The 14,526-nt window shown below is 40.1% G+C and overlaps 1 protein-coding gene across 2 annotated transcripts; it reads left to right on the top strand.

Moving 5' to 3' along the window:
• The first annotated feature begins 2,178 nt into the window (after nt 1–2,178).
• Nucleotides 2,179–14,512, top strand: LOC126393267 (ephrin-B2a-like). 2 transcript variants are annotated; one of them, XM_050049276.1, is made up of 5 exons: nt 2,179–2,520; nt 4,016–4,299; nt 6,219–6,311; nt 9,901–10,011; nt 12,121–14,512. In XM_050049276.1, the coding sequence occupies exons 1-5, from the start codon at nt 2,414–2,416 to the stop codon at nt 12,513–12,515; spliced, it is 990 nt and encodes a 329-aa protein (XP_049905233.1). In that variant the 5' UTR covers nt 2,179–2,413; the 3' UTR covers nt 12,516–14,512. The 2 variants fall into 2 exon arrangements, with proteins under 2 accessions (XP_049905233.1, XP_049905243.1); XM_050049286.1 differs by lacking the exon at nt 6,219–6,311 and having other exon boundaries at nt 12,121–12,516.
• The last annotated feature ends 14 nt before the right edge of the window (nt 14,513–14,526 follow it).

The following is a 14,526-nucleotide window of genomic DNA, read 5'->3' as shown; positions in this document are numbered from 1 at the left end:
CATGTCACTAACAAGAATTAAAACTCTGAGTTGAAAATTAAAGTAGCACTAAACTTGCCCAGTATTTAATTGCTGTGTGTAAACAGTATAGCAGAGTAACCACAATTTTAACAATTCACAACCAGTAACAACCAGTGGGTTCCCCGGGTCAGGGTCGCTCACTGGGCCCAGTTTTAGAAACAATAGAGTATTAAATATCTGGCAAAATGTACAAACATACAAGATAGAAGTGTTTTCTAGGAACAGAGGTAAAAACCAGTGCCTAACAGAGTGACAATGGGAGTACAAAAGTACAAGGGCTACTAAAAGGGAACTAAAACGGTGGGAAAAACAGACTGCGCCTGATAATCAATGTTATATTGAATATGATATAACAGTAAGAAGTAGTTTATTTCATTCTATTTAACCAGGGAGTCCCACTGAGATTGAAAATCTTTTACAGTAGAGACCTGGCCGAGGTAGCAGCTAATTAAAACACTTTAAAATGCAACAAATACAACATATAACACAAAAAAACCACATTCTTTACGATGCCCTTCAATTCATCAGTGGATATAAGTGTTTCTAATTTTAGATCTTTGTGAAGATTGCTCCGTGTCCAAGGTGCAGCGTAGGAGAATGCAGTGCATAACACAAACAAAGGCAAACAAATGTAGGTTTCCTGGACGCAAAAGCTTATTCAGAACACAAATCACTGTTTTTCCCCACTAAAAATCCCCTATCATAAACTTCCAGTCATGATGAGTCAATTTTAATTCATGTAAATGATTAAATCGTCTCAAGGGCCTTATAGTGTTTAATTCAGGTGAGGGAAAGATCATTAAATCTTTTAACAAGAAATCAAAGCTGTTACCTGCATATAAAATAGTTGATATGATAAATGAAATTTCACACACATCCTGCACAAAGCTGTACAGCTGTCTCACTATGTCACAGCTATGTTGTACATATTTGTCATGTTATTATGTTAGTATCTTTATCATATTTATTTTGTACTTCTTCTATTCTATATTTATGTTCTTGACTGTTGGAGTACATTGTCTGTATTTTTATTTTGTCTTGACACTTTCCCCGCCAGAGTGTTATCTTTAAGTCTCCAGCCACCGCCAGTATTTTTGATCATATTCACCAATCTTCAAAGGCCCACAGAATAATTTGTTCTGTGAATATGTAAACAGTGTATGCATGAAAGTAGAGAACAGAACTTCTGTTTTTATACACAGAAAATATTTTTATTCTATCTTATTCCATTCCATTCTTTTTTTTAATCAACTCTTGAATTTGTGCATTTTCATAAAAACAAAAAAACAAAACAAAAGAAAAACATTTTGGACAAAAAGCTGAGAAAAATACATTTTTCTCAAAGACTGTCATTTTCAATTATAAAATCAATTTCAAATTTACATTTTTTTTTCTTATTTCTTTAAGTCAGTTTTAATTGTATAAATGAAAATAATAATACTGTAAATAAAAATTGCCACGTTCAGTGATCGTTCAGCGCTCTGTTGTCTCCCTCTCCGTGAGTCACTGTCACCGTCGTGGTCATCCCGTTTCGTCGTTTGCTTCTTCGTCTGAATCGCATTCAGAATGTTGATCAAAACAGGAATTATCAGAGTCTGAGTCCATCAACATTTCCGTTGGCGCCGTCATTTTTGTGTGGTTTACAAGGGACTACATTGCTATAAACATCTTCCTCCAGTTTCCAGCGGTTCTTCTTCATTTGTTTGTGGAGAAGGTGTGTAACAGCGCCTCCTATTTTAAAACAGTGAAAACACAGATTGCTGGAATATCTCCTCAATGGCGGAGACAGAGTTAATATGATTATTGTATAGTTAATGTATGCACAAGAGGCTAAAACAAATTCTTTGTAAGTGAAAATCTGCTTGGTAATAAACCTTATTCTGATGAGAACTTAGAAAAAATAAGGAAAAATAAGTAAAAAGAAGTGTTTTTTCTGAAAAATTTATTTTTAAAAGGTGTTGAGACGGTAAAACCAATCTTTTTTCATTTCCACCAAAGAAATAAAACGTTTAATTGATCTTGATATTTATCTCAGTATCTTAATGTGAAAAAAAAAACTGTGTGCCAACCAGCCCCGGTCTCCCCTACGCATGTTCCAGTGTACATGGGCGGACCGGTCAGTCAGCTGATGACTGAAATACTCCTCACAATCTCTGTCCTCAATACACGGGTTTCGTCACACGGATGATTTTCTAGCCAATTACGCACAATGTGGAAGATCTCATTGAACCGCAGGAGGAAGAGTCGCAACTTGGTGTTGGGGTTTCAGTCAGGGATGTGTCCTGTGCGCGCACCTGGAGCCGCCGGAGACATGCAGAGGCAACACATTTTAGCCTGTTTCCACTCTGTTTTATGATACTGAGCCGCTGTGGACCTGAGATTGATTCCTGTGATGGGGAGAATCACATGGAGCTGCGGTGCCGTGACCCTGCTGGCCATCATTAGCTCATGTCGTGCCGTCACTCTGGAGTCCATCCACTGGAGCAGCTCCAACACAAAGTAAGTGGAGGAAGCAGTTTCACACTTGAGAGGTGGTGCAACTTTCTGCTGCTGCTGCTGCCTTGTCCTTTGTAGTGTGACCTAATTGATTAAGTTGAGATTTAACCATGTCACTGCAAATCATGCCATCACAGCTTTGAGCAGCTAACACAATTAACTGATTAATCACTGACAATTAATCGTCAGCCGTTTTGATAACACATTAATAGGTTTAACTCATGTTTGAGGCAGAAATGCCAAATATTCTCTGGTTGCAGCTCCTCCAGTCTGAGGTTTTACATCATGATTAAATTGAATATGTCAAGCGCAAGATGTTGTCTTCAGAGTACTTATTTTGTTTGACAAACACTCCATAACCCACATTTATTTAGTTTACTGTCAAGACAAAAGCTAAACTGAGAGGATTTGGGGAAATTTTGCTTGAAAAATCACTCAAATTATTCATATTTTTTTCCTGTTGATTGACTGACCAATTAATCAATTAATCAACCAATTAATCATTTCAGTTTTAAAGTTGAACATATTGGGATTTTGGCTTGTTTATTAAACATGTAATGATGTCACCTCAGGCTGTTTTTGTATTTTCATTATTTTGAAGGGAGGTTTTAGAGCATTAACATCCAAAGGATCTGGTTGCAAAGCTCAAATGCTCCCATAGCCGTAGATTTTGGGGCATTCTCACTCCGACCTCGTCACATATTGACGTTTGGTCGTGGACTTTCCACATCCAGGTACGAATGCAAGGTACCCTGGGTGCGTTGGTTGGTCAAGTTCTGCCTGTTACATGCATTGTTTTCTTTCAAAATATACTTCCGATTTCACAGGAAATTTAAGGTTAGCATACTGTCTCTTTCAAAATAAACGCACTATGTTGCTACAACACAGCAAATTGACGTTTTTTGTTTCGTTCAACAACAAAAACACATGGTTGGGTTTAGGAAAAAAGAACAGGGTTTGGCTATAGAATCTTTCGTGCTACAAACGCCACTCTCTCGGGTGAAAGTCGATGTTTGTTGGTCCCATCCACCACCCCTCCAGCCTGCCCCATTCGGACTTTCGCCACCTTAACTTTCGTCCTTGTCCTGCTGCGTTTCCCCCTGACTCCACCGGGCACCATTAAACTATAACAGCCACTTGCCGCGTATCATGCCGACGTTAACAAACACCTCTTTTTGTTGGTTTCTGACACTGCAAGTCAATGCCCAATTGCTGGACTTCGACTTCGGAGTGAGACTAGGCTCTTTGGGGGGACGCAGTACACATAAAAACGTAGTAGAATGCAGGAAGTTAAGTGTCTGATGCTCAAAATTTTCAGGTGGAGGACGCCCCAAATGTCATATGTTCCCCCCCCCAACGTTGAAGCAAAACTTACGCCCTTGTATGTTCCTGTTGATTAGACATTTGTTTGTTTGTGATTCACTTTGTGCTCCAAACAGAGAAACAAACAATGATGCTTTACTCTGCATTATTTCTTACCCTCTTATCTCACACACAGATTTAGTCCAGGTCAGGGTCTGATCCTGTACCCTCAGATCGGAGACAAGATGGACATCGTGTGTCCCCGGGCAGATGCTTCCTTGGGGGAGAAGGAGGAGTTCTACCGAGTGTACCTGGTCTCCAGAAGTCAGATGGAGACCTGCACCATTGACAAGACCGACACGCCCCTGCTGAACTGTGACAAGCCCCACCGGGACGTAAAGTTCACCTTCAAGTTCCAGGAGTTCAGCCCCAACCTGTGGGGTCTGGAGTTCCTCAAGGGGAGGGACTATTACATCACCTGTGAGTCACTGCGCGCAACCTCACGCCTCATGTTCAGCTCAGACGTGATAATCTGGAGTGAGTCACGGTGCATATGAGCACTTTCAAATCAGTAGAACGGAGACACAAGCTGCTGGTCCCTACAGGTGGATGTGAATCAATGCTAGCAACTGTTTCTTTCTTCTCGTGGGAGAAGAGGAAGCCATCACCCACGGCTCCCTCTCAGTTTGTCAGTTTGCGTGAGACTCAAAAAAACATGGCCTCGTTATTGGGCCGCTGTCGGTTGAACCAGCATCTTAGTGGCAAGTGATGCATGAGATAGAGAGCAAGTCTGACCATGTAGCGTCATCCGCCTCGCCACGCTCTGACAGCACACTTCGCTCTGGCAGGCCAGTGTGATTCCAAGGGCTTACATGCCCCAAATCACACAAGGCTTTTACAGCATCAGGCAGATTTGATGGGAGCTTTCATGGCAACGTGGCTTGTAGACTGTGAGATGTTGTTATCTGACCTAAATGCTGCTAACAAGTCTATATGTGTGTGTGTGGGAGTGACGGGGTGAACAAGAGTTCCTGGTGTGTGTGTTTGTGTGTTAATATATCAGTAATTTTCTACGTTAGTTAAGATAAAAACTTATTTATTCACTTTGTCCACCACTTTTTGCATCTCAAGCCGAGACTACACGTCAGCAGCTAGAAAATAATTAACTATTCTGATAATTGATTAAGACTTTAAGTAATTTATCATGGAAAAGTGCTGAACATTTTCTGCTTCCAGCTTCTTGTACATGAGGATTTGCTGCTTTTGTTTATGAGATAACAAACTAAAATATCTTTTTTATTTTAGACTGTTATTCATGCAAAACAAGCAAAATGAAAATGTCACATAGAAATTTGTGATGTGCATTTTCACACTGATTTCCAACATTTTATTCAATCCAAATTTATTTAAAAAGCACATTTAAAAGCAGGAACCTTCCTGCTGTGAGGCAACAATTCTTACCACTGCAGCACCGTGCCGCACAGAAGGGTTCCTGGTGCAAGAACCCTTCTGTGCGGAGTTTGCATGTTCTCCCTGTGTCAGCGTGGGTTTTCTCCAGGTACTCCAGCTTCCTCCCACAGTCCAAAGACATGTACGTTGTAATCGGTGACTCTAAATTAGCCGTAGGTGTGAATGTGAGTGTGAATGGTTGTCTGTCTCTATGTGTCAGCCCTGTGTTAGTCTGGCGACGTGTCCAGGGTGTACCCCGCCTCTAGCCCAATGTCAGCTGGGATAGGCTCCAGCTCCCCCGCAACCCCTAACAGGATAAGAGATTATGGAAAATGAATGAATGAATGAATTTAAAAAACAACCACAGCTGGCCAAAGTGCTGTACAATCAAAAAAATAAGCAACACAGGAAAACACAAAGACGATAACTAAGAAGATTTCACTTTATTATCAGAAAAAAATCTGACATTTGCCGTGCGTCACAGGATGTTAACTGTTATTCATAAATAAACATACATAAAAAATACAAAATAACGTTAACCAAACAACAGGACGATACGGCAAACACTTCAAGTCACTTGAGGCGTTACAAAAAGTGAACGTGGTGCGACAGATGAATCATCCTTTAACATTCATACACCAAACAAATGTATTAGCATTTGGTGCAGCCCCGGTTAAACCACATGGGGTTTGTGGTTTTTTATTTACACTTGTGATCATCTATATACTTTATGTAACATCACCGTGTGTCTGCATTTTCCTATGTGATGCAACGCTCAGCAACTGGCTCAACCGTCTGCGATGAAATCATAATGTATAATTGCATCGCTTGATAATCTTGTATTATGATGATCTAATGAAACATAAATGCTAAACAGTACTTGTTTAATAATATTTGCCTCCTCTTCCTCTGTGTGTGTGTGTGTGTGTGTGTGTGTGTGTGTGTGTCAGCCACCTCTGCAGGCTCTCTGCAGGGTCTGGATAATACTAATGGAGGGGTGTGTAAAACCAAATCCATGAAGCTGGTGCTGAGAGTCGGCCAGAGTAAGTACTTTGTGTGTGTGTGTGTGTGTGTGTGTGTGTGTGTGTGTGTGTGTGTGTGTGTGTGCCAGCGTGTGTGTGACTCAAAAGGACACACAGATACCTGACAAACAATGCTAAAGTGACAAAAACAGTTGTCTCACTCTGGTTATTATAACATCACCTCCTCTGTGGAGTTATTAAGTGGTCAGATAATCTCGATCATCTATTCTTTCTCTTGACGAGAGATCGGCGTCATGAATTATCTCTAGTCCTTAATTCGAACCGCTGGCAGCTTAAGGCCGTCTGTATTATCCTGCATGCGATCACTCGGACCGGCTGTAGCAGTCAATAATCTTTCCCCCTGTATTAACATCAGAATAGCCGATGGTTCTTTTTGTGCTCTCGTAATATACATTAAAATTTAATAAAGCAGATTCTGAACGTATTCACTGCCATTACTTTAAACGTCCTGAGGATAAATCACTCTGTAATACCCACACAGAAACATATTATTTTTTGCATATCTTTACATATCAGGATAACATCACAGTGGTGTTATTCATCTTTTTATTAGGCAATTAAATGTATATGTGAAGACACATTACAGTGAGCTTGTTTATACATATGTTGCTGTGCTGTGCTGCTGCTTAAAACTTAAAAAGCTAAATCTGTTAAAGCCCCAAATTTTATTTTTTGACCCCAGGAATGTGAAGTATTATTCATATAAATTATTCAAGGATTCGAGATGAAAAATAAGCATTTTGTGTGTTGCTCGTCTGATCAAAACTGGAGATACGGGGGCTGTTTTCCTGCTGTGTTTACAAACCGCCACTGATGTAAACAAACCTTTTAAACAGCGACGGGAAACATTAATAACTCAGATTTAGTTGTAATCTTGTGTTAATCTCTACGTATATTAAAATTCATGTGGCTCCTGGTCTTGTGTTTAGATCTTTGCTGGTGTCACGACCCTTCTGTTTAGATTTGGATTTGTGGATTTTGCCTTTTAAACTAAAAAACAAATCTAATCATGTTGGTGTGAGTAAAACACTGAGGATTAATGAATGCAATGAAACAAAATCTGAATTTAAAAGAGTGCAGTTGAAAGTAAGATGGCTCGCTGGTGAACACTTTAACTGATAAATCAATAAATTAAATTAACCAAGTTAGAAAAAACCCCTGAATGAAATCTTAGGGGATATAAACTGATTTTATTTTATCCATAGTTCACTTAAAGGCCACATTTCTCAGTTGTTGTGGTTTCTCAGTGCCATTTGCACAGTGTGGATAGCATTAATTCATGCTGTTAAATGAATCTCAGCAGTTATTCTGTCATTTGTGAAGTGTTGTTCTTGTAGTTTTTAGGCCTCTGTATTTTCCATCGAAACTCTCACCTGATTCTGCTTTAAATATTGCACTTCCTTAAAGATTAGGCACGTGTGAAAGTCTTATTGGACGAAGTATTCAAATCTTTCACAAAGTAAAAATATCAATAAAGCAATTTAAGAATGCTCCATCCTGCATTTAAAATATTCTGCTAAAGTACAGAAGTATCAGCAAAACATAAATAGGCTACTTTTGTCCCAGCGACTGACATGTTATCATCACATTATTAGATTGTTAGAGGTATACTATGCCGGATTTCACTATGAAACAAAGTACAGACTCTTACAGAAGTAATAAGGGAACTACTCTCTATTAACTGCAGCTATCAAATGTATCACTATTCGCTGGCTGGACCCAAACTCTCCTACTCATCAGTGGCGGCTGCTGGTCTTTCAAACAGGGGAAGCTCACTTTAAGTTTACATCATAAATTTGTCATATTGTAGCGAGGCAGTAACTTATAAAAGGAACAGTTAATTGAAGCTGCTTTCAGCCACACTCATGCCATAGAACCACAGCAAAACACACCTCAAAGATTTTCCGATGGGTTTAACTGTGAAAATGAACTATATCGCTTATGGAGATAAGCAACTCTGTCAGAAGACTCCACTCGCCGATGCCGGTGTGTATTTCCAAAGTGCTGTCTGTCACAAAGGGGTTCAGCCTTTTAGACAATTCTTCCAATCATCATGCATACACCGAGCGTCCTCTCCCGCCTACCGCTCCATTAGATCCCAGGGAAGCTGAGCCTCCCTGGAAGTGATGATTTGTCGCATTTATCCAATGACCGTCTCGCTTTGCTGCATGAAAAAAACCTGCTCAGCGCTGTCTCATAGGAATGCTTGGAGGCTCCGCGTCCACCGTGCTGACAGGAGAATGTGACAGGGAGGTCGTGTTTGAAAACTGGTGATAAACAGCTGACGTTTGAACATGACAGTCATGATGTTAAACGCATCCTAGCGCACGTTTAATGCAATGTAAATTCTTATTTTAATGTAAATTCAATAGTGCATATTTGACCATTTCAAGTTCAGCCTCCCTTGTTGTCTCAGGGCAATCGCCCCTGGTACTCATGCAAATTCTATGGGAAATGTACTGTTGGAAAAGATCACTCATTACTTACACGTGCAGAAAGTAACATTCGATAAACAATGGCGACCTGTTACGAGTATAGTTATGCCCAATCCTTTTTAATTATTGATCCACATACCCTGTTTTATCTATAATTTTAGTTTCCCTTTTGATTTAGCATCATTATTTATTATTATTTGCCTCTATTATTTATTTTACTTTTACTTTTTTTCAACCATGAAGTGCAAGTAGATAATGTGAGCTGAATGAGGATGTGGCGAGTGGCACCAACGTACCCAGGGTACTTTGCACGTTGTATGTTGACGTGGAAAGTCCATGACCAAACGTCAATATGTGACGAGGTTATAGTGAGAATGTGTTGGAAATACAATAAGGCGGCCCAACCACACACTGTTTTGTTTCTCTTTTGTTTTTTTCTGTAAGTGGTCACAAGCTTCAAAGGTTGGTGTGTGTTTGATCAGCTTAGTATATTTTATATTATTGAAAAACATTATTGATGTGAAAAAATAGCTTTTAAATCCATGTAGTGGAGTAAAAAATTATGATATTTTCCTCTGAAATATTGTGAAGTTGAGGTATGAAGTGGCACAAAATGAACGTTTCTGTCACTCGATCTTTTTTTTCTCCAGAGCGACAGGGGACAATATACAACTGTCACTTTAGTGGAGTTTCCCGTTAAGCTTGTGATTCCCTTAATTTCCCAAAATTCCTTTTGGGAAAATCCCCAGAGGAGAATTTGAATTGGCTGAATTCAGTTGGTGATGTGTGGGTGGAGAAGGTGAAAGTGTTAGTGATAGTTTTTCCCGACAGAAACGAGAGTCCCAGCGGTGACTCAGAACGCAGCTTCTTGTGGTCTGGTTAGGTTAGAAAATGGTTTCTCTCCTCCTTCTTCTGCAGTTTGTTTTTAGATGACTGTCAGTGCAAAAATAATCGGTTAAAGAAAAACCTCTTCCTGCTTTGATTGTGACACCAAACACTAACGATTCACAAGACAAAATTAGGAACAATTCGACATGACGTAACCTCACTTACACAGAAATGCAAAAACACATGCAGCGAAAATGAGAAGATGTGAAGTTTGGTGCTTGTAGACGTTTTGATATTATTTTAAGCTGTCCTTTTTTATTTTCCAGACTCTTCAGATCCACCTTCAACCCTCCAGGAGTCCCCCACCAGATTCCCACCCACACGACCAAAGTCCAAGGACCCCTCTGCAAAGGAAAAGGATATAACAGACAAAACTGGTACAAACACAAAGCAAAAATATTGTCTGGAAAATATGTACAGATGTACTGCTAATGTTGTCACACATGTGATCTGTGTTGTCTTTTAATTTAAGGGTCCATCATTTTTTTTTTTTTTTAATATATTTAGGAAGGATGATGCTGGTGATGTTCTCGTTACAAAAACAACAATGTTAGTTTATCTTCAGTCAACTTTCCTACGTTGTCTCTAAGCCCAACCGAAGATGTAAATCTTGAAAAGAAGGTCAAAAAGAGATGCTCTAATTTTTTTTTAATAATAAGGCACTGTAGTTTTTAGTAATGGTTACCCAAACAGGAGTCTATGTTGTATTTTTAGGGCCTATTTTCAGCCACAAATTTGGTTCTGAATGAGTATTTCCTGTATACACGGGATCGACTCAAAGTAAAACTACATTGCCCATGAAATCATGCAAATGGAGGGGCTCAGTAACATATTTTTAAATGTTTTTGGGCAGCAGTAGAGCTCTGTAAGGCTATATCGGACTTTGGATACTCGAACAGTACTTGACAGCAGGATCACTTCATTGTTACTTTTTGTCTTTTCATGGGATTTGTTGATAAGAACAAACAGAATATCACAGACGTATCCTTTAGCTCTACTGATAAACTTCCCTCACAGGTGATTCATAATGTATTTTAATTTTCTACACTGGAGAAAACATGCTTTGGAAAGTGCTTTAAAGTTTATGTAAAATGCAAAAACACCAGAATAGTCCTTTGCAGATGGATTTATTTGAATTTAGCTCACAAAAGATTTTCACTTGTCTCTTACATCTAAGGCATCTTTGAATCTGCATTTGAAAGGAGTGATAAAAATGAATATAAATTGTAATACATTAGATTTATGAAGCACTTTTCAGGATATTTAAAGATGCTTTACAGAGACCAACAACAGCAATCAAAAAAGAAAGAAGATGAAATAATCCACAGGGAGGTAGAGAGGGAAATAATGCAGAAAGGCAGTCGTAGGCAGTTTTGAAGAGGTCTGATTTGAGGGTTTTCTTGAAGGTGGAGAGTGAGGAGGAGTGAGTACCAGAGGGTGGGAGCAGCAATGGAAAAGGCCCCCAAGGTGCGGTGGTTAGGGGCAGGAGGTTTGCATCAGCAGACCTTAGCGTGCACCACACTAACATTCTAGGGGCGGTAGTGCCTCAGCCCAAAGGGACTTGGGTTGGGAAGTGGAGGTTCGCCAGTTCAAGTCCCCATCAGCACCAAATATGGGGCGTGGACTGGTAGCTGGAGAGGTCCCAGTTTGTCTCCTGGGCACTTTTAAAGTGCCATCAAGCAGGATACTGATGCTCTAACTGCTCAGTGTCTGTCTGTGGGCAGCCCCCTCACCCTGACGTCACTCCATTTAATGCATGTATAGGTCATATTTGTGCATGTGTGTATTGTGAGTGAAAAAAACTGAATTGAATTCCCCCTCAGGGATTAATGAAGTACATATCCTTCTTCGCTGTGTCACAAATATATTCTACAGCCTGATTTTAAGCAGATTTTTAGTATGTAGTGTGTTTTAGTGTGTTAGAAAAGCGACAAAATAAAGCACACTCCAACAAGGCAGCATGCAGACCTAATTGCACTTCACAAAGGAAACTGAGGAGCAGCTCATGGGGAAAAATGTATATTTGTGAAGTGTAACTGGCATCTATTTATATCTGCAAAGTTGCACTTCGATTAACAATAAAAGTATAAAAAGGTAAAGATGATTTTGTTGTATACTAACTGCTAAAACAATAAATTATACTGATGAATAGAACTAGAAATTTGGGACACAGAGCTTGTCTCCTTGTATTTTGTTGTTTCCATATTCCAACTTGTATCCAAACCTTCCCTAATCATGAATAATCAGTCCATCCAGAGAGAAGACAACAGGCTGTTTACCAGTAAGACACCAAAGATTAGAGCATATTCTCCCGTGTACAGCTTTGACTGGAGTTCTTCATGTTAACACACACTGATCAGGCTGCACCATGCAGGGCACAAACTGGGAGAAACTGTTATTAAATCTCTCCGTCTCGTGCCCCAGTTCACTCTTTCATCTCACTTTCTCCTTCCTTTTTTCTGTCACTTCTGTGTTTCTCATGACAGACTCGGGCTCAGAAACAGGACAAACAAACCCCAGTGGCAGCGGTGGCGGCTCGGAGCCAGGACTGCTCATGTGGGTTGTCTCTGGCGGTGCAATCCTCCTTCTGGTCATCATAATTCTGCTGGTCGTGCTGTGGAGGAACCGTCACCGACGCTGTGTCCCAGATAGCCAGCAGTCCGCCTCCGTGTCCCTCAACACTTTGGCCGTGGCGAAGCGGGACAGCATTGGCAGCGACAACAACGGCTCGGACCGCAGCGATGTCGTGTTTCCTCTGCGGCCTTCTGACAGCATGCTCTGCCGCCATTATGAGCGTGTGAGCAGCGACTACGGGCCCCCTGTGTACATAGTTCAGGAGATAACGCCCCAGAGTCCCACCAACATCTACTACAAAGTCTAATGTTTGCTGCTCTAATGCCAGGCTTTGGCGGATAATCTTAAACTGTCGGAGACACACACACAGCACCTCCACTGCTTTAGTGTTTTAACCTTTCAGTGGGTGTAAGGAAAAGTCACTTGAGGGATCATACATAGGCCTGATCTGAGAGAACAGACCATATACTTCTCCTTGTTTTTGTGCCACAAGTGCACAAAATGCTGTTTTCTTCTGAAGAGACAGTCAGAGAGGAAACTGATGTGTTGGAGGATGTCACTCAGCTGTGTTCAGTTTGTTTTGTGAAATACGTTTTGAAGCGTGCAGCGAACACCAGTGGTTGGATGTGTATTTACTTAAGTACTGTACTAAGGTACAACTTTGAGATACTTTACAGAAGTATTTCCATTTCATGACACTTTATACTTCCACTCAGCTCCATTTCAGAGGGAAATATTGTGATTTTTACTCCACTACATTTATACAGCAGCTTCAGTTTAGACTTTACATACAAAACTTTAACAATATGATGCACTGTAAGAAATTACACTACACAACAGTCAACAAATCTGAGCTTAAACAATTAGTAGGGCTGCCCCCGACTAAGACTTTTCCTAATCAACCAACACTCGTCATTTAGGGCCATTAGACAACTAGTCGCCTGCATGTTTACGATATTAATTTAATTATTAATTTATATATTTTGGGCGGGGCAACACAATGGTTTAAGTCCAAGGTGTGAGAAAGAATAGTATCAGTAACATTGTTAACACTGTGCTACATTACAGAGAAATACAAAACCGTACTAAATGAACCTTCATTAATATAGGCCTATATTTTATCTACAAGTGCACGTCACACACTGAGCGAGCCGCCTGTTAATGACGCTGTCGGCAAAGCAGTAATGATTGTGCTAAGTGGCTAATGGGCATGTAGCTACTTCCATGTTTCAGATGATACGTCATGTTTGTAGTCGACCAATGAAGATGAGTTTACATATCACCTTGGGTTCGTCCTTCACCTTCTCAAAATGATCCCACACTTTGGATTTCCTGCCTGACATGTTATTAACTAGCCTGTGGAATAACCGCAGGTACCAGCCCTGGAAATTAACATGACTCCTGTCTGACTGCTGACTGTGGCCACTTCCTGTGTCCCTTCAAATTAAATTCCCACATGGTCCAGTCATATAGGTTTTGATTTATTTTGACAAGGTGCAGCTCCTCATAGAGTTTCACTTTTGTTTGTTGTTTGTTTTTTTCTTCTGCAACTAAGTGACCAATGAAATCTTGTCGACCAATAATCTTTCTGGTCGACTAACATTTGGTCGACTGCCAGGGGGCAGCCCTAACAATTAGTTGATCAATCAGCTATTGTTTGATAACTGATTGATTAAGTAATTTTTCATGCATAAATGTCAAAAATTTTATAATTTCTGCTTCTCAGATTTGCTGCTTTGCTGAATCATTTTGAGGTTTGTTTGAACTTATGGATAGACAAAAGAAGACGTTTGAATTTGGAGCTTGGAAACTTGGAGCTCTAGTTGTGATGCATTTCTTACAATTTTCTTACATTTTACAAACCAAACAATACATGGCTTGATCAAGGAAATACTTGAGGGGGAATAATTATACGCACATCACATAGGCTTTAAAAAAACAGCATACATTAAGGAAAGAAGTAACGCCTGCATAATTACTCAAAAATTACCGCAAAAGTTTAATCGCAACGTTTCGATCCAACAAGTATCTTCATCAGGTCAACTCACCCTTCATTAAGCCCTTACCATATTGTTGGAAAAATGAAACAGTGATTGCAGAGAGAGGCAGACAGAGGGGTCTACAGTCTGTGTTTGAAGGATATATCCAGGATGTCAAACTGACTCAGCAGCAACAACAGGTTAAAAAGACAAAGATAGTTAGAAGCTAAAGCCGAACTATAGGCTACAGATCACAGTGTAAAAGTGAACCACCACATCACTGCTGATCGACACAGAAGACAATGAATATAAAGGGAAACTTTGCTGATATTGAACCAG

Source organism: Epinephelus moara, chromosome 1 (genome assembly GCF_006386435.1).
Source record: "Epinephelus moara isolate mb chromosome 1, YSFRI_EMoa_1.0, whole genome shotgun sequence".
NCBI classification, from domain to species: domain Eukaryota; kingdom Metazoa; phylum Chordata; class Actinopteri; order Perciformes; family Serranidae; genus Epinephelus; species Epinephelus moara.
This window is presented reverse-complemented; position numbering and strand designations above follow the sequence as displayed.